Source organism: Pararge aegeria, chromosome 17 (genome assembly GCF_905163445.1).
Source record: "Pararge aegeria chromosome 17, ilParAegt1.1, whole genome shotgun sequence".
In the NCBI taxonomy this organism is placed as follows: Eukaryota; Metazoa; Arthropoda; class Insecta; order Lepidoptera; family Nymphalidae; genus Pararge; species Pararge aegeria.
In genome coordinates, this window is record NC_053196.1 from 11,062,124 (window position 1) to 11,081,396 (window position 19,273).

General features: G+C 36.0%; 1 protein-coding gene across 1 annotated transcript in view; it reads left to right on the forward strand.

Annotated features, from left to right (window-relative positions):
- The window catches only part of LOC120630984 (short-chain dehydrogenase/reductase family 16C member 6-like), a 73,425-nt gene that overhangs the window by 40,575 nt on the left and 13,577 nt on the right, over positions 1-19,273 (forward strand). The window contains exon 3 of the mRNA XM_039900366.1: positions 14,862-14,986. Within this exon, the coding sequence (XP_039756300.1) occupies positions 14,862-14,986 (125 nt within the window). The remainder of the gene's footprint in view (positions 1-14,861; positions 14,987-19,273) is intronic.

The window sequence follows — 19,273 nt, forward strand, 5'->3', positions numbered from 1 at the left end:
GACGTACTCCTTGCATGCCCTGCGAATTGTTGCTCTTTTATAGGTGATGATTTTCCACTAACCTTCAGATGAGCTATCTGCTTGGTACTTCAATTAAAATAAATACTGTGGCAATATACAAACCTATAGTCCTACAAGAAAACAGATATTTCGTAGGTGAAGTTGCGGATAACTGCAAGTTCTTTAAAATCAGAACCTCATAGACAGTAATTGCTTAACAGATTGTTGATGCAGTCGCTATAGAACCTGTTTATACTGTCATGGCCAAAAAGCAATAGGTCGTATTCTTCGTCACGAAATACGAACGTAAATGACGTGAATATAATGCGCGCTCTACACATTGCAACAAACTTAAGAATTTATATATAGAAGCTGAGTAGGTATTCTAGGATCTTAATTCGAGGATTGAATTCTGCTGAGTTTCTTGCTGGCTCTTTTCAGTGAAAACTGCCTTCCGAACCGGTGGTAGAGTCACTATAAACAGATTGATTTGACGTTTCAAAAGTGCTTATAAACTAGGCCTACTTGAAATAAATGAAATTTGAATTTGAATATTTTTGGGTGTTGGAATATATAACACAAAGTCCGCTGCTGAACTAAGGTCTCTCCCAACGGGTTTGCACATAATAACCACGTTGCTCTGAGCAAACGGGTAGGTGATTTATTTATTTATTAAGAGCACTTACAACATGCTTATAACACGTTTTTAAATATAGCACTAATACAAAAACATGGACTTATATGCTCGTCAATTACACACAGCATTGACAAAGCGTCATGTAAACTTACTTTGACAAAAAATTCAACTTACCTTTAAGTGTTCGGTGATTATATTGCCTTATTCGTCCCGCATGACACCCGTGGGAAGAGGAGGGGTGGTGACAACTGTACTCTGATTATTTTTTTCTGAATAATATAAGGGTATGGCTTAAGACTGCCATAACCCTACAGGTTAGCCCGCTACCATCTTAGCATCCATTATCACTAACCATCAGGCTAAATTGCAATCAAGGGCTAACTTGTAGTATAATATATGAATATGTTTATAAATACATACTAGCTGTACCCTGCCACGCTTCGCTGTGGCACATTGTTATTGAATGGTTGAGAAAAATAGATAAAAACAATCCGTGATGCGTATTTATATATCATGCTAAAATTTCAGCTCGATCGGTGCAGAAATTTTTGAGTTTTTGAAGCGTACACACCAACCTAACATTTTTATACATATAGATTATGTTAAAGTATATTTAGAGGATTCATAAACAACAAGCTAACCAAGGAGGCAGCATAATTTCAATGAAAATCTCATTAAAATTTGAAGCATAAATTTGCTCTATAAATCGGAATAACCTACCTTATGTAACACATATTCATAATCTCATCAGGCAATTAAGGCTTTTAGCTACCTTATTGATTAGGCTACTAAACGAAAAAAACGAGCGCTCGTGACGTATGGCACGTATCAAGATTTTCGATATAGCCAGAGGCGTGCATAGAGGGTATGCACAGAGTATCCGGATGTTATAAAATGACAAAAATCTCTCGTACGAGTCATAAATACTTAAGGGTAGATTTTTTTATAGCTCTTACAGTGTATCAAAAGTTAGATATAGCCAGAGACGAGCATAGAGGGTATGCACAGAGTATCCAGATGATATAAAATGACGAAAATCTCTCGTACGAGTTATAAATACTTAAGGGTAAGCTTTTTATAACTCGTGCTGGAGATTTTCTTCATTTTTTTTATCTGCATACCCTGTGCATACTCTCTATGCACGCCACTGGATATATCACGAGGTAGATACACTTTCACGGACTGATAGTTTTTGTAAATTTTACTCCACCCTATTCTTGACGATTTTTCCTGAGAGACCTTGTTCTTCAAAAAGGTTCTTGTTCTCTCAGTAAAAATGCCTCAATTTTTTCATGAAACCGAGGACCTCGTTATCTGTAGGCGAACATGCTCAATGTCCACCTAACGAGGTCCTGGTTTCCATCCTCGGGACGCGCGAGTGGAGTGAATAAGTATTGGGGTTTTCTATCAAGAAATACTACCACCAGAACTCCTCGAAGTTTGGAAATTGGTGGTAATTCACTCCCGCAGCCCCTTAAGCTGTCGTCATCTGATCTCTCTCCGGTCGTATTAGATATGCCGTCCCATCGAACTATGAGAGTGCGGGAATAGAGTGTGCACCTATGTTTGACCACAGATTTGTGCAATATTCTCACGGGTAGTTCGAAAATCTCTGGAGATTGACCACTGTGGCAAAAATTGCTCAGGGAAAGTGCTTTATATATTTACAAAAATATAAATGAACAATCTCATAAAAACGTGTCCTTGTCCTTGTACGTATAAGCTCTACGAAAAAAGGGTGTGTTATATGGATTTTAGGTGGCCTTCTTTTCGCTGGAAGGAACTCTATATTAAAAGGGTAGTCCAGCCTATTTATGATTTCTCTGCGGATTTATACTTTTCGTTAAAGTAGATCCATAGACTATTTGCATATGCAAGAAATACAAAAAAAGTTGTTCATAGAACAATTTTTTTTTGGATCGAGACAATTAAAAATCGAACCAAAGACCATGGTCCTGTAGTCGAACATGCGAATAACTACACGGAGGCAATTAAATTTATGGAGTTTAGTAATTCAGTGAGCTTGTTCTTTTATACTTGGCCTAAAGAGATCAAGGATAACTGGCATAAAGGTACGCTTTATATACTTGCGATGCAAAGAAAAGTCCGAATAATGTCAGACATAATCTTATCTTAATTCGTTTTTAATGTTAGTGTGTTTATATAGAGTATATTAACAAATTAGTACTAAGGTCAATAGGTTAATGCAAGTGTTCAGAATCTTTTATATATGTGCCTATTTGAATAACGAAATATTTGACTTTGACTTTAAGTGCCCCATACACAGGCAATCCATCGCAGCGACCGATTGCACGCAGATCAAAGAGATCCTTCCGCGTATATTACTGTTTCTTTACAAATCCCGTGGGAACCTTTTGTTTTTCTGAAACAAAATATAGCCTATGTTACTACTACTGTTTATTTTCAACTAATTTCTGTACTTAAACGATATGCCGATGACTATAACGCAAGAGTGAATAGACATCTTCTAGGCAAGCGCGCTCCACCTTAGGCTGCATCATCGCTTACCATCAGGTGTGATTGCAGTCAAGCTCTCGTCTATACAGATAAAAAAAAATTGCTTCGTTACACATTATTTTTCAATAAGTTGGTGGATACCGATACCGTCGTATTCTTTTAAAGACGTGCACTGCTCGGAATAGGCCGCTTGTAGAACTTTTTTTTATCCAATCTAAGTGAGCTGTGGACTGCACTCTCAACGATGATGCTGTCTAAGGTGGTAGTGTAAGTGATAGCCAAAACTGTTAGGGGAAATGCAATTATATTAAACCTGTTGCCACGGCCGAAGCCTCCCTCTAGATTTGGGAAATGCCCCTTTGAAGGGTTCGGACTCAAGACCATTAATATGTAATATGTGGTATACGCTAATAACTGGACAAGGGATGCCATTATCAGGATGGGTAATATCTAAACAACGTTGGATAAATTTCAAAATCTCATTTTTATTTTTATTAGCGATGCAAAAGATGCCCCATGATAAACCAGAAAACAAAAAGCGTGTGCATCACTAACATAGTTGCTATGGAATTTTCACCGGAATGATTATTTAAACACCATTCATTTTACTATTTGCAAATTGAGAGAAAGCCCCACTCGTAACTACACAACTCTCTATCTGTATACACTATCTGTATGGAATATGCTAAAAGTATGTTATGTTTCGGAGGCCCATAAAATAAAATTCGCTAATTATAATTTTGTCAAATGCATACAATTTTGTGAAAAGATAAATAGTCATAAAACTTTTGTGAAAATTAAGCTTAATTTGCTATACTCCGCGAAAAGCAAAAGCTTTTAATACCAAGTGGGACACAAAGTATATCTTTAGATATTTATCCTTATCCAATATTACAGGTATAACATATACTAAGTATGTAAAATAGAATTACTTGCTTCTAATTTATTAAGTGCAAACTTATAATAATTGTTTAATATAAAGTAGTAAAGTTCATTTCAATACCTAATAGTTGGTTTTCCAGTTATTTTATCAGTATATATAATACCAGTATTCAGTACCTACTGATAAGAGAAGTAGAAAACTAATAAAAGATACGTTAATCTTACTATTTAGTTCAGGTAGGTAGTTATTATACATCGGTATTTGCAGCGATAAATCTGCTTCTTCTTTTTCCTTACACGTACGGAATTAATATTTCTCCCATCTGAATCATAGGGAAAGATGAAAGAGGTACGAGTAATTAACTAAAATAGTACCCAAAAATGGGTAGGTAAAGCTTAGCCAACTAAATCCTAAAATAGTAGTTTAACTGTAAACTGAGGTTCTCGAAAGGTGAACAAATTAGGTTATAATTTTTCTTATCTTAGCTGTGCTTCCACTCATAGCGTAGGTAAATTAAACACTTGAAAATCAATGCGTAAAATTGAACACGCCTAATATGTGAAAAAATAAATAGTCATACAGTTAAACTAATAACCAATATGACCTACCTACTTACCTAGGTAGTAGCCTACCTACCAACGTACCTACTCTTCAGTGTTGAAGTAGACAGAAAATAAATATTTATACTCATACTTACCTTGGTATTTGCCACTGCCGCACGACCTAGTACCCCGTAAACAACGAACAAAAAAACATTCGTCCACTGCCCTATCAAACAGATCCAATAGATTTATAGAAACAATTTTTTTAAATTTCAGTATTCATATTAGAAATGTGTTCGAAAGTTAACCAATAACCGGAACCATATTTTTGTTATCTATGGCAGCTGTCACAATATTTACAAAGTAAAAAAATTTACAACTTTTACATTGCAAAAAGAAATAGATTTTATTAATTATTTTTTATCTAAAAGGATACCAACCTCAACATAGGTGCCGAACGCCGCAATTTACATTAACCGGAACTATTTAATACATATTTTGTTATCTGTGGCAGCTGCCACTCTCTCTCGTAACTTGTATTATCGTAGGGTTTTAACATTCGCACAAGTAAACTACACAAAGTATCTTCCGGTGCAAAAAATAGACCACAACAATATAGTTAGTTATTTTTCTAAAGGTTATGGTTTCAGCAAAAGTAGTTTAAAAAATAAATAGATACTGTTTTACCACTTCCTGTATCGCCTTTTCTAACCGGCCTTATATGTCGCTGTGCCCTGATTTAATGTCCCAGTGTAATTATTGATATTGTAAGGGGTTCGTACCTCTTAAAAGAAAATGCAACATTTATCTGCCGAATGGAAAATTTTTGAAGACATATTTTGCAACATGTAGAGTTAGTTGTGCTTATAACATGTCGAGTATATCGCAATCAAACTTGGGTCTCTGAGTCCTAGGCCGTGGGTTCGATTCCCGCAGCTGGAAAATGTTTGTGTGATGAACATGATTGTTATTCAGTGTCTGAGTGTTTATCTGTATATCATAAGTATTTATGAGTATTATATTCATAAAAATATTCAACAGCTACCTTATTACCCATAACACAAGCTACACTTACGAGTACTTTGGGGCTAGATGGCGATGTGTATATTATCGTAGTATATTTATTTATTTATTTATAGTATCTACTGCGATCACCTTCCCGTCTACCCAGCGTGGTGACTAAGGGTAAACCCTCCCATTAGGAGAGGCTTAAGTCCAGCAGTGGAGTAGCCTATATCGGCTATTGATGATATACAAATATAGATAGGATTTAAAAACAATACATATACGTATCATCATAATTATCATTACAACCCATTAGCGGCCCACCAAAGGGCACGGATCTCTTCCCTCAATCAGAAGTGGTTAAGGCGTCCACCACGTTGGCCCAGTTCGGATTGGTGGATTCCACACACCTTTGAGAACATTGAGGAGAACTCTAAGGCAGGCAGGTTTTGTTTTATATAGAATTGAGACAAGCGATATTTTATTTGCTTAGAAAAACTCATAACTTAAAGAGAAAAAATAAAGGTGCGTGCTTGGATTCGAACTGGGCCCCCCAAAAGTGAAGTCGAAGTCAAACCAACTGGGCTACCACCGCTTCCATACAAAAGTGTATAAACAATTAAAAAATTATAAGTGGGGCCAATTCTGTCGCACTACCTAAACTAAATATTATGTTTTTTATTAAACCTCCGAGGATTATATAGAATGTTCATGGCACAGGCGAGTAGGTACCTATTTTGTTTTCGTGTGCTTACGAAACACTGTCCCAGAACCAAATTATAGTGGCCAGTCAAGGTGAACAGAATTCCGGTAATACACGCAATGCGCAACTGGATCAAGCATTTGCTTTCAAGTGTACTCGGTCAAGAGTAATATGGCTTTAATATAATAGAGTCCTAATAAGGTCTTTAGCCATAATTGAGGAGTGGTGACGGTGAGCAGAAAACAGTTGTTTCTGTCTTCTTCTATCCTCATCCTAACTTCCCGCGGGTGTCTTACGAGCCGACTAAGGAAATATTATGATGATAATGTCCTCCATGACGTATCCGTTTTATGGTAACCGATAAAAAAGCCAAGGGTCATCGGCCCGTGAGTGTATTATCGTCGGCAAGCATTTGCGCAGATACAAGCCCTCTCCCTCGTCCCCTAACTCTGTAGCCGGTGGAGCGGTTCCCGCTACGACTGGCCTGAGTCAGAGGATGCAGTGATTAGGCCGCATGATTTTCAAAAAGATCCATGAAAGACATGAACCTATCACAGTGCCATGCTACACCGCCATGGAAGCCGAGAACGTTTGCCATATCAACAGTGTTCGCTTTCCATACCGATGCAGACTTTGTGAAATCAGCGAAGGATCTACACGCAAACTAAGTCTGTGAACGTAGTCACCTCCACCAGATTTTGCCCGCGATTAAGACGCGATTTTCCGAAGAGTGGCCGCTGTGTACACAACAGCTTTTTGGAGCCACTGGTGGAGATATTTAGGAATACTCGTACTTAAAAGTTCCTCACGAGAAGCTCTTTGAAGTCTTGGCACAAAGAACACTCTAAGAAAATGTAACAGCGAACGGGCAGTAGCGTCCTCTATGCTACTACTAAGTAGGTACCATCTACTGCGATCACCAACCAAGCTAAGCCTGGTGATAATGGGCAAACCCACCAGTTAAAGAGGCTTTTAGTCCAGCTGTGGACTCTTAAAGGCTGTTGAGATGATGATAAAAAAATATTATTGATAAATCTCTACGAATCGCTTTATGGTACATACAGTTCACTATTCAACAAAAAACAAACTGTATTCCAAAATTTTCATTGTTTATCGGACTTCCGGACCATTGGTAGAGTCACTGCAAACAGACATACTTGGTTTTTTGCCATCTGTAGTGGGGACTCTAATTAAACGCACTTGGTTACATGTTCAACGGTAAAGTAAAGTCGTTAAAGAATATGGCTTCCATTTTAGAGTCGTAAAAAAGCTTCACATTGCTTTTGCTATTAAAGTCCTTCGTTATGCTACGTTTAACCGGACTAAAATAGTTTTTATGCTAAACAAGATTCTAATAGCGAAAAATAAAAAAAAGTTTATGGTATTTCTATATTCTCTATGAAATGACTACTGAGGCTTTTAAGGAGCTGCAACAGCAACCATATCGAAGCCACATTATTTGCATCATTTGTGGTAGGAAGTTATAAACATAATTGATTAGATATTTGTAATTTTCTTTCAATATCAGTCTTAAAGTTTATTCTTATTTTAATAATGTGGATTGACTTAGGATAGTATTATTATAGTAAGTAGGAATTAGTGTACGATCATATATATTTTTTGCATGCCATCTAAGGCGGATTGTTTGTCCCAATATTTTGTGTACCTACCAACAATGTAATACCAATCTGCAAATAAACGGGTTGGCCAAGTGCTATTGGCAATGTTTTCATGATTGAAGGTTTTAAATAGTTGGCGATTGAAACTCCAAGAGCAAGATCCTTCATCAGATATACTATTCGCGCACTGTCTTTTGCTGACATAATTATGTTGAAAGAAGTTGCATCGCAAATTTTACCACTGTATATAAAAAAAAATTGACGTGATATACCAAGCTGATTTATTAGAGAAGGTTCTGGACTATGTAGCAGTTCTCGATTTCGCGAAATTTTTGGCATAAAATAAAAAATAAGTTATATTAGAGTTTAAGGGATATTAGTTTTGTGATTTTCTAAATTTTTTTAATTACTAATTTATGACCGACAGGGTGATTACGTATCAAAACAGGCTTGTGACAGACTTAAATCTCGCGATCTTTGCTGTCGAACGTCACTTTTGCTTACAAAAAAATCCAAGTGTCGCCTGTCACAAGCCTGTCGTGACATACGTCACCCTACGGATTCGATGTTAGTATGCGTATATCACAGATGAACGAAAAAATCGACCCCTTTCATTAAAAAATTAACACATTTAATACTGCATAACATAAAATTGAATGTACTTTTATGAAGTTAGGTGTAATTACGATATCAACTTAAGAGTTAAGTTGATTAAGTGCTGCCATTTCTGAAAATGTCTAAAGACCAATATCAATGATAAATTTTAGACATAGATAAGGTACCTACTCTTAAAGATAACCTGCTTTAAAGTGATTAAGTGAGCATCGTAATTTTAAAAGTGTTAAAGATTCATTGACGTATTTTAGTAGGAAATCACCTATTTATAATTAAACTTTTAACAAGTTTATTCCTTTTATGGCTCTATGGATGATATACGAGTATATCGGAAGATTAAAATGTAATAAGGAAATAAACTAGCTTCTAGAAGGTATGATAAAGTGAATTAATTAATGCATTTTTATTGTAGAAAACAAAGAATAAACACAAATAATATGGAGCGGAGTTTGAGTAGTAGCAGAGCATTTTGTGGTGGAGCTTGTCCGGCAAAGTACCTACTACCGCCTTGCTTAGTTAGTTAGCTTCCGCCAAGCAGCATTGTTGCAATGCTGTATTACGGTATGAACAGCGTGGGTGCAGTGGCGTGTATACAGAATATGCACGGGGTATATACTAAGCGGGCAGATATTATAAAATGGAAAAAAAATCTACAGTTAGAGTGATAAAAAAACTTAAGGATAGGCTTTGTGAGAATTATAAAAAGCCTACCCTTAAGTTTTTATAACTCTTACTGGAGATTTTCTTTATTTTATATCATTTGCATACCCTGTGCATACCCTATATGCACGCCACTGAATGGGTGCTGGTGTACTTGGCATATGAGGCTTATGAGGCATATGAGGCTTAACATCTGCACCTCAAATTGATGTTCACAGGGCGGCATGTTGCAGGACGTGCTCCTTACGCTCCCTGCGAAGTGTTACTCTGTTTATAGACAGGCAGTGGCGTGCACTTCATACATGCACAAAAGCACTGCATACCCTAAAAATTTTGTATTACTCATAAAAGGGAAGGATTTTTCCATTTTATGCCATTTTCCTTCTTTATGCATACCCTGGTCAAAAACCCTGTGCACGCCACTGTAGACAGGCGATGGTTATAGACTTTATTAGGTGGGCCATATGCTTGGTCCTTAAATTATTACTATTAGAAAAAGGTCGGGACCTCAAAGTTTTTGTTTACAATATATAAATAATAAATAAAGGACAATACACACAACGCCATCTAGCCCCAAAGTAATCGTAGCTTGTGTTATGGGTAGTAAGATGACTGATGAATATTTTTATGATTAATATACATAAATACTTAGAATATACATATAAACACCCGGCCACTGAAAAACATTCATGCTCATCACACAAACATTTTCCAGTAGTGGGAATCGAACCCGCGGCCTTGGGCTCAGAAAGCAGGGTCGCTGCAAACTGCGCCAATCGGCCGTCAACAATGCCTTGGGATTGGTTAAAGACAAAAACCCTACCCTGTGCGCGCTTGCTTATAATACACATTGTTGAGGATTGCGGCCCTGTGGATAGGTACCTACTCGTAAATCGAAAATGTATATTGTCATTCTTAGAAATAAGTACAAATTACGAATTCCTTACCGTTTTTTTTAAATTATAAAATTAATAAAAAATATTAAAGTATATATCATCGGCATTTATCAAGGAGAGGTTACGAGATTTGTTTTATAAAGTGCCTAAGGCCAAACCACAGGTTATTGCAAACTATGAGTTTAAATTAATGCTTTCGATGATTGGGTCTGGTACAAAATTACATTTTGCCATTTAGTCAATCGATCTTTAAATATTTTAGAACGTCTTATGACTTAATAATCTTTTTTATAAATCCCTAAAGTGTTTTTTTTTATGTTCATTACTTTTTGCGGTTCATTTTTTACTTTCGGTTAAATAAAACATCGTGTTTTTGCGAGAGAGAAAAAACGTAGCTTTTTAATTTAGATTAGCTAATAAAAAATAAAGTAGTAGATATTTTAATCAAGGTGTTTATAACATTTGATATCAATATGTTGGCAATTTTTATTACATTAAACGCAATAGATTAGTTTAGTTTCTATGATTCTCTTATTCTTACCAGACATTTATTTGGACCTACCTACACCTAAATGCTTCGTTATTCTAGTAGTCAGGATGCTCAACTACAGATAACGAGGTTCTAAGTTTCCTTCTCACGTAAAAAATCTCAGTAGCTACAGTAGCTACAAGCTACAAGTACAGTAGCTCCAAGTACAGAATTAAGAACGTACAGAAAACCAATCCAGTTTAGTAGTGATTCTCAAACAGGTGGTTTGTAACTTCAGTCCTGTTGCAGTTGACAGTAATTATTTTACCTCTAATGTTCTAACCGTTTACCATAGAAGGTGAAAATGAGATTAAGTTTGTGGCAACATTCCGTGGATGTTAAGTCTTTTTCACTGTTTTTTGACACAATGCACAATTCAATTCTATGCCTCCAAGAGCATATTGAATGTCATCAATCACTAACTTGTGATAATAATCGTTTAAGTCTATCTAATTAAAAAGATAGATTGTTAAACCAAGTAAAAAGTACCCAGTTCACCCCGTTCTTGAAATGAAAAAACAACAACAATTCAGGGTACGCTATAAAATATTGTATTGTATTGCATTTAGTTCAGACTACAAGGGTCCATAATTGATTGTTGATAATTCACAATCAATTTAATATCCATATTAGTTAATATAATCAATGTTTCTACATACTAAAGCTGACATCCAGTGCGCCTTAAATACACTATCCTGCCTGTCAATGGTCCGAAAAAACTAAAATAATTTTTTTTTCATCTCATTACTTTGTGAAATATTAAGTACGTGTTTAGGTATCTTGTGTATCAAAAGCGCCCATAAAGAATGCCGGCTTTACCTACGTAAATTATGTATAACCAAAAATAAATAAATATACTACGACAATACACACATCGTCATCTAGCCCCAAATTAAGCGTAGCTTGTGTTATGACTTATGGGTACTAAGATGATGAATATTTTTATGAATAATATACATAAATACTAATAATATACATCTGAACACCCAGACACCCAGATACATCGAACCCATTGTCTTGGCCTCAGAAAGCCGGGTCAATCGGCCGTATAAAAGTTATTGATAAAAATACCTACTACGCATTAGTACCATATATTAGTTAAAAAGTAAAACGAATGCAATCGATCTAGCGTCAATTGCACTATTTTACTGATCGCAGTAGAATTGAAATTCTGAAGTAATAAGCTACACCGTTGCTTTATAATCATATCAAACGTGCTGCGAAGAGCTCTCTTGGAAAGCTAAGTTAATAGACTTTATGATTTATTGACTTTACCTGGAACCCGCTGATATTATAATCGTCTTTGATATCTAATCAAATAAAAGCATATATTAAAATAACTGTGCTTACTGCTCTCAACTTTATTTTTACGGGATAAAATGTATCCTGTGGCGTTCTACCGCATGCAAACTATTTTTATGCAAAATTTCACTATGATAAGTTAATCGGTTAATTCTATGCATATCTACATTAGTAGAAAATGGTAATATTTAAATTCCAACAAGGCTAGCATGGATAGGGGATAATTGTCTCCCAGAGGAAAGGATAAAATGTATCTTCTCCCACGGCTTTATCAACTTTCAGCTGTAATAACCAAAAAATATATGTGTATCTAATAATAAACGGGGATAAGCTTCTCCTATTCCATGTTCCCGTGTTTACGGGGTTACGGGTGGATACTTTATGTCCCTCGTCCGGGGATATAAATGCCATGCAGCCCGGCTAGCATGGGCAGGAGACAATAATCTCCCCGGGAAAGGATAAACATTTTTATTCTTCCACAGCTTTATCAACTCTCAAAGCATTGGCGCACAAGTGCAAATAACATCCAAATAATATATCTGTAATAATAAACGGTAAACTTTTTTTTTTTTCGTGCAGGTCGACCCGTTAATTATATCCCTTGTCAGGGAATATAATCGGGGGATATAAATTTTGTCTCCTGTCTGCCGCATCATTTCCGTGATAAATATTATCCTAGACTATTAGACATTCGATTGACGCGTTTGATTCCCTCAACCGATCTTGACACATTTTGTCGACTGGTCTGGTGGGAGGCTTACTGACAAAGACGTGCCGCTAAGCAATTAATAGTTCCGGTACAATGTCGCGTAGAAACCGATTAGGGGTATAAATTAAATGAAACTGTCATACCCCCTAACATGTTAGCCCGCTACCATCTACCAACACTTGCCACCGGGTGAGATTGCAGTCAAGGGCCGACTTGTAGAGGGGAAAAAATGTTTGTGTGAGCAACATGAATGTTTTTCAGTATCTGGGTGTTTATCTGTACCTATATTTTAACTACTTATGTATATTATTTAATATTCATCAGTTATCTTAGTACACATAACACAAGCTATGCTTACTTTGGGGCTAGACTTCTACGATGTGTGTATTGTTGATACGAGTATATATATTCATATGTCCATCTCTACGAAGCTACACGTGAACCACAATTCATCAACGTTTTAATGTATAAGTATGTATGTCAAACACGTCCAACCTCATGCTTATATACTCGTAGATTAGTATACCGCTTGCTATTATCTCAGACGATCTTGTATGTGAAATTTTATAACTTACTGTTATAAACACAAAAATTAGTGGACTGCTAATGATGTGTTAAGTACGTGTTTGTTACCTGCCACTTTTATGCCCCGTCTTCGTCTCGATAAATTATAATAATAACATAGCAAAATAAGTATCTTATTGTCATTTTAACTTTTTTTTCCAAAAGCTTATTTAAGAGTGTCTTAACCATTATCGAACTGCTAAATAAGCAAAGGGGACTCGAATCGTTTGATACGCTGTCAAAATATATTATACTAGCCCAGGACTTCGTCCGCGTTTGTTTTTGTTTTTAAACCATCCCGGAACAGTTTATTTAAAAGACGTGTGGCATTCAATTTAATTGCAATTTTACAGATGTTGTTAAGTTGTGTATTCTTGTAATAAAAATCGGGTATAGTTTTTAGAAAGATTTTTTTCAATTCAATTAATAAAAAGAATAAAATGTCTCTAAAATAACTGTTGTGTTTAGCTTCAGTCCTTAAACTCGCGATAACTTTTAAATTAAATGCGCGATTGCAATGAATTAAAAAGTATTTTGCTGCTATATAAATACCCTTGATGATAAAACTATTAATTTGAATAAGAATTAATACTGCGATACTGAGGTTACCCACTTTTGTTTCTACCGTCGATCTAATAAGATTTTAGAACTCAGCTGCTAATGCGACTTACTATGATAGTTAGAATTATTCCCTCGCGGACCTCTTTTTATTTAAAACTAGGTGTTGCCCGCGACTTCGTCTGCGTTTGTTTTTGTTTTTCCAAAGATATGTGGCATTCGATTTAGGTGTAATTCTACGCACTTTATGTATTTAGGATAGCTAAGCCTTAAATGACGGGTTGGCTGCCGTCCGCTGAGGAGTTGTGTCCTCTATCTCCAATCACTTTCATCAGATATACACGAAATTTGGGCAAAAATAAACAGACATTAAAACCTCTAAAGTGCAAAAGTAATCATTTAAATCGGGTATCATTTGGCGGCGTTATGGTGTAAAATCGTCAAACACCTTCTACCCCTCTCCCAAAAGAACTGAGCTTAATTTCGGTACAAATAGCATCCTATATTAATTCTAATACCTTCAGAAATATGTGTACAAAGTTTAATGATGATCGGTTTAGTAGTTTTTGCGTGAAAGCATAACAAACAAATTTACATTCACATTTATAATATTAGTACGGATAGGGATAGTATGCTTGAATAACTTTCAGTTATTATTTTAACAAAAACTTAACGTAGGTATTTCATCATCATCATCATCACATCAACCCATTATACCGGCCCACACGGGTCTCCTCCTACAATGAGAAGGGGTTAAGACCGTAGTCCACCACGCTGGGCCATTGCGGATTAGTGGACTCCACACACCTTTGAGAACACTCAGGCATGCAGGTTTCCTCACGATGTTTTCCTTCACCGTTGAAGCAAGTGATATTTTAATTACTTAAAACGGAAGTTAGAGGTGCGAGCTGGGACTCGAACTCGGAACCTCGAAAGTGAAGTCGAGCTCTTGCCAATGCATCCAATGCACTATCAGCGCTTCGTATCACCGCACGTAGGTATTTAAAAAAAAATAATTGTTATTCCTGTCATATTGAACGAATTCAATGTAGCACTTCAAAGTAACGTTTCCGATATATACCAGACAACAAAGCTAAAAGGTAAAAACATCGATACCACTTGTTTTGTACAATATATTAAACGGATGTAATTTTGTTTCAGGGCTTGAAGATACAGTTAAATTAGTCAAAGGAGTTGGAGGCAAATGCTTCGGCTACGTGGTGGATCTAACTAAGCGGGACGACATCTACCGGGTGGGCAAACAAGTCGATCAAGAAGTCGGCAGAGTAAGTACAGAGATCAATAACTTTGCTTGAGCTCAACTATGTTGGTTAGTTAGTTAGTTATCAAAATTAAGCTTTGCTATACTCCGCGAAAAGCAGGAGAATCTGTGTGGTGTAATTTATAATTTCTTCAATCCTTATACTCCACACCAAACAGATCTTCGGCAATATACCCTCTACGCACGTTTCGCTAAACCGGAGCATCCTCAGGAGATGTTGACTTTACAATGAATAATTTTTAAGTCAAATTAAGCTTAATTTTGATATATTATATCATGGTTTTCCGCAAAGTAACGTCTGCTTCTATCCAATTTATGTTGGTAGTGTTTTATATGCTCTGTTCTTGCCAATACTTATTATATTGACCTCCCTACTGCAACGGTGAGCGCTATGAATTTAAGTAGGAGGACCCGAGTTCGAATCCCGGTAGAGCAATTTGGGAACTTACAATTTCTGAATTTTCCCTGTTGCGAGGCTTTGGCCTTAGCTAGTAACCACCCTACCGACAATGACGTGACGCGTAGAAACTAATTATTTCCATTTTATTTTATTAATTTATTAAGAGCACTAACAATATGCATATTACGCGTTTTAAAACATAGCACACACACAAAAACATGGACTGATATGCACGTCAATTACAAGTGCACATAGCATTGACAAAGCGTAGTGTAAACTTAATTTGACAAAAAATTTTACTCAGTGATAAGTGTTCGGTGAGTTTTTTTCTAAAAGTGGGTGAGTCATGGAAGATATCAATGCCAGGTATCTTTTTAGATAACACGTTATATTTCGCACAATTAGATGTATGACTACCATACTCCCTATCAGGTTAGCCCGCTACCATCTTAGACTGCATTATCGCTTGCCACCAGCTGAAATTGCAGTCAAGGGCTAACTTGTAGCGTAACAAAAAAACAGGAGCATTTTTTGTAGTTTATGATTGTAGTAATCATGCATTGGTTCTTCAAAAGCTTAAAGTACTACCAATTTTTTCTTACAGAATTCTAAAATTTCTTCTAATTTCAATTTCAGTTATTTCGGAAAAATGAAAATGCCAACAGCAGGTAGACGCGGTTCTATTTTCAAGTATACATTATACATTATAAAAGCTTGACAATTATGAAGATTTGGTCTTAAATAATTATTTATATTGTTGCCAACTATTGATTAGAAATTGGCAGTTATGTATATATAGTAGCTTAACTAGACTTCATACAAAAATATTCTAAGCCGTAAGTGTGCGCGGACGCAGTTAAAGGTAATACAAAAAGCTTTGTTTTTTACTGTCAAACATTATAAAATATAAAGGCTTAAAACCTTTTCATACAAAACAATGATCCTTCGAATAATATAAGTAAACACGGTTTAGAGGACATTCACAGACAGATTCTAATTTGGTTTTTCGCTTTGAAGTGACAAAAAAAAAGCAATTAAGTACCTACTATACTCCATGTGAATATGGCCATAAAAACATATGAATGTGCAAATGTAATTTGTTTTTTCATTTATATTCATATGTTTTTTTCAATACACACTATACCTAATATTTAGGGTCCTTTTTTACTCATCATCATCATCTTCATATCAACCCTTTACCGGCCCACTACAGGGCACGGATTTCCTCCCACAATGAGAACGGGTAAAGGCCGTTGTCCACCACGCTGGCCCAGTGTGGATTGGTGGTACTTTTTTACTGAATAATTTAAAATCTTACATCATCAACCGATCAGAACCCACTACGCCTACTCCTGTGTTATTTTATATCTTATATGTACATAATATATAAAGCCGATGATTTCGTTTGTCGGTTTTCTTGAATGCGATGATCTCAGGAACTTTTTTTGAATTTTTGTAGGCTAAAAACGATATTTCATCACGCTAAGACCAAAAGAAGCATAGCACCAGTAAATAATGTTTCATAATCGGGGGTTTTTATTCATTTTAAGAGCTACCGCTGTTTGCGCTGCGTAAAATGTTAAAGTTTCGATAAAATCATAGGTGACAATGTTGTTTCCCTTTAAAAGTTCTAACAAAAAGTCCACGACAGCATATGTCTACCTTTTAAGGTTGACTTATATGCCGTTGAAGTCGCGAGGAGACTCGTGCATTACTGTTGGTCGGTGATCGGTTGTTATTGATGATAAATTCATGGAATACCTATATACGTATGTCTAGCCGTCTCATAGGTGCTAATTTATATGTGAAGTCGTACATATTTTTATACGTTTGCCTGATAAATAAACAAAATATTATCAGTACGTGAGAACTTCTGAGGAAAGAAACAGGTAAAATAAGTATTTGTATGTACTAAACTACCTACCTTCCTGTTTGTCTTTGGATAATTCTAATGATATCGAAAAATTACTGTGACCTCGAGTTAAGTATATTTAAATTTAAATATAAGTACCTAATGCTAGTGAAAATAGTAGTTGAGAAGATAGGTTGATATAACATTTTGTGATAGCCCAATGGGTAGGACTTCGACTTCACTTTCGGTGGGGGTATCACTTGCCTCAACAGTGTAGGAAACCTTGTAAGGAAACCTGCATGCCTGAGAGTTCACCCAAAATTTTCCCCAAGGCGTGTGAAGTCCGACAATCCGCACTGGGCCAGCGTGGTGGACTACGGCCTAAAGCCTTCTAAGCCACCGGTGGCTGTTGAGCGCTACCGTCTCAATCACCGGTGTTCAGAAGCCGCAACATTTTATAACCCGCTCTTGCTTCGCAGTCTTATGATGGACTCCAACACGGATAGTTTTCTCGCGCTATCGTTAATACGCAGATTACGTAGACAACTCCGTCTCAGCCTACATCTGGCCCTAAAGTAAAACACTTGCAACAGTGGCGAGTGTCTTGTGTTGCCCAAGCAAACATTTTGCACACACAACCGCACATTGCTGCACGCTACACGTGTGCGGCGAGTATTTAAAAAAAATTATGAAAAAGTGTGTTTAGAGTTAGACGCTGTTGCAATTATTTTAGGAGCTGTGGTCGGTGTTTCGTTGGTGCTGAGCCTTATTTCTATAACCTGGCAAGGTCGCCATGTTAGGTTGTTGGGTGTTTATAGAAATAAGACGACATTACTTCTATGTAGTCTCGTTTACTCTGCCTTAAAAACAATGCTTACAAAATTAAAATTATGAATACATTACTTAATAATAGTATATAATATATATGTTCAAAATTAAGAGACGTGAATTAGCTTTAGACGATGTAAACAACTATCTCGCTAAAGTAGTACAATGGTTTGAAGCTAATAATTTGGTTTTAAATGAAAATAAAACTAAGTGCATAAAATTCACATTACCAAATGTTAAACATGTAAAAACCACTATACTACTTAATAATGAGGAATTGAACCCGGTGGATACAACAGTATTTCTAGGAATAACGTTAGATGCTAAACTTCAATGGGGCCCTCATGTAAATAATTTATCGAACAGGCTTAGTTCTGCTGCCTATGCATTAAAGAAGATACGCCACCTGACAGACATAGAAACTGCTAGGCTAGTCTATTTTAGTTACTTTCACAGCATTATGTCATATGGAATTTTACTATGGGGTAATGCTGCTGATATTGGCACTATTTTCGTGCTGCAGAAGAAGGCTGTTCGTGCGATCTATAAAATGGGTCCGAGAGAGTCATTGAAAGATAAATTTAAAGATGTTAAAATAATGACACTCTATAGCCAATACATATTTGAAAATTTAATGTATGTTCACAAAAATATATCAAAATTTAAAAGAAAATGTGACTGCAATAATTTGAACGTTAGAAGCAAAAATAAACTTGCAGTGCAGTACACTAGACTACACAAAATAAGCAATTCATTTAAAGGAAATTGTATACAATTTTACGGATGTCACTAAAGAAGTTCAAAGTTTGTATTAAGCGAAAGCTTATAGAAAAGTCCTATTATAGTATAAAGGATTACGTAAACGATAAAAAAGCTTGGGTGTAAACAATTGCTCTAACCAGGTTGCTTCTTAAATATTTCCTAATGACAATGTGAGATGGTGATAACAAAAAGAACACCCGGCTAAGTTTGTTGTGGGCTTCTTCTTAGACCAGGGCGCGATTGGAACCCTCGTAGCTTTAGTTTTAAGTTTACGATTGTAGTTATCGCCATCACTACTCACTGCTATGTACACATTTTGTATATAATAACGCATCAAAAGTGCCATCTATGTGCCTATTTGAATAAAGATATATTTGACTTTGACTTTGACTTTGACTTTGAATAGAAAAACTTTATTGCAACACAACACAATAGGAAAAATACAAGGA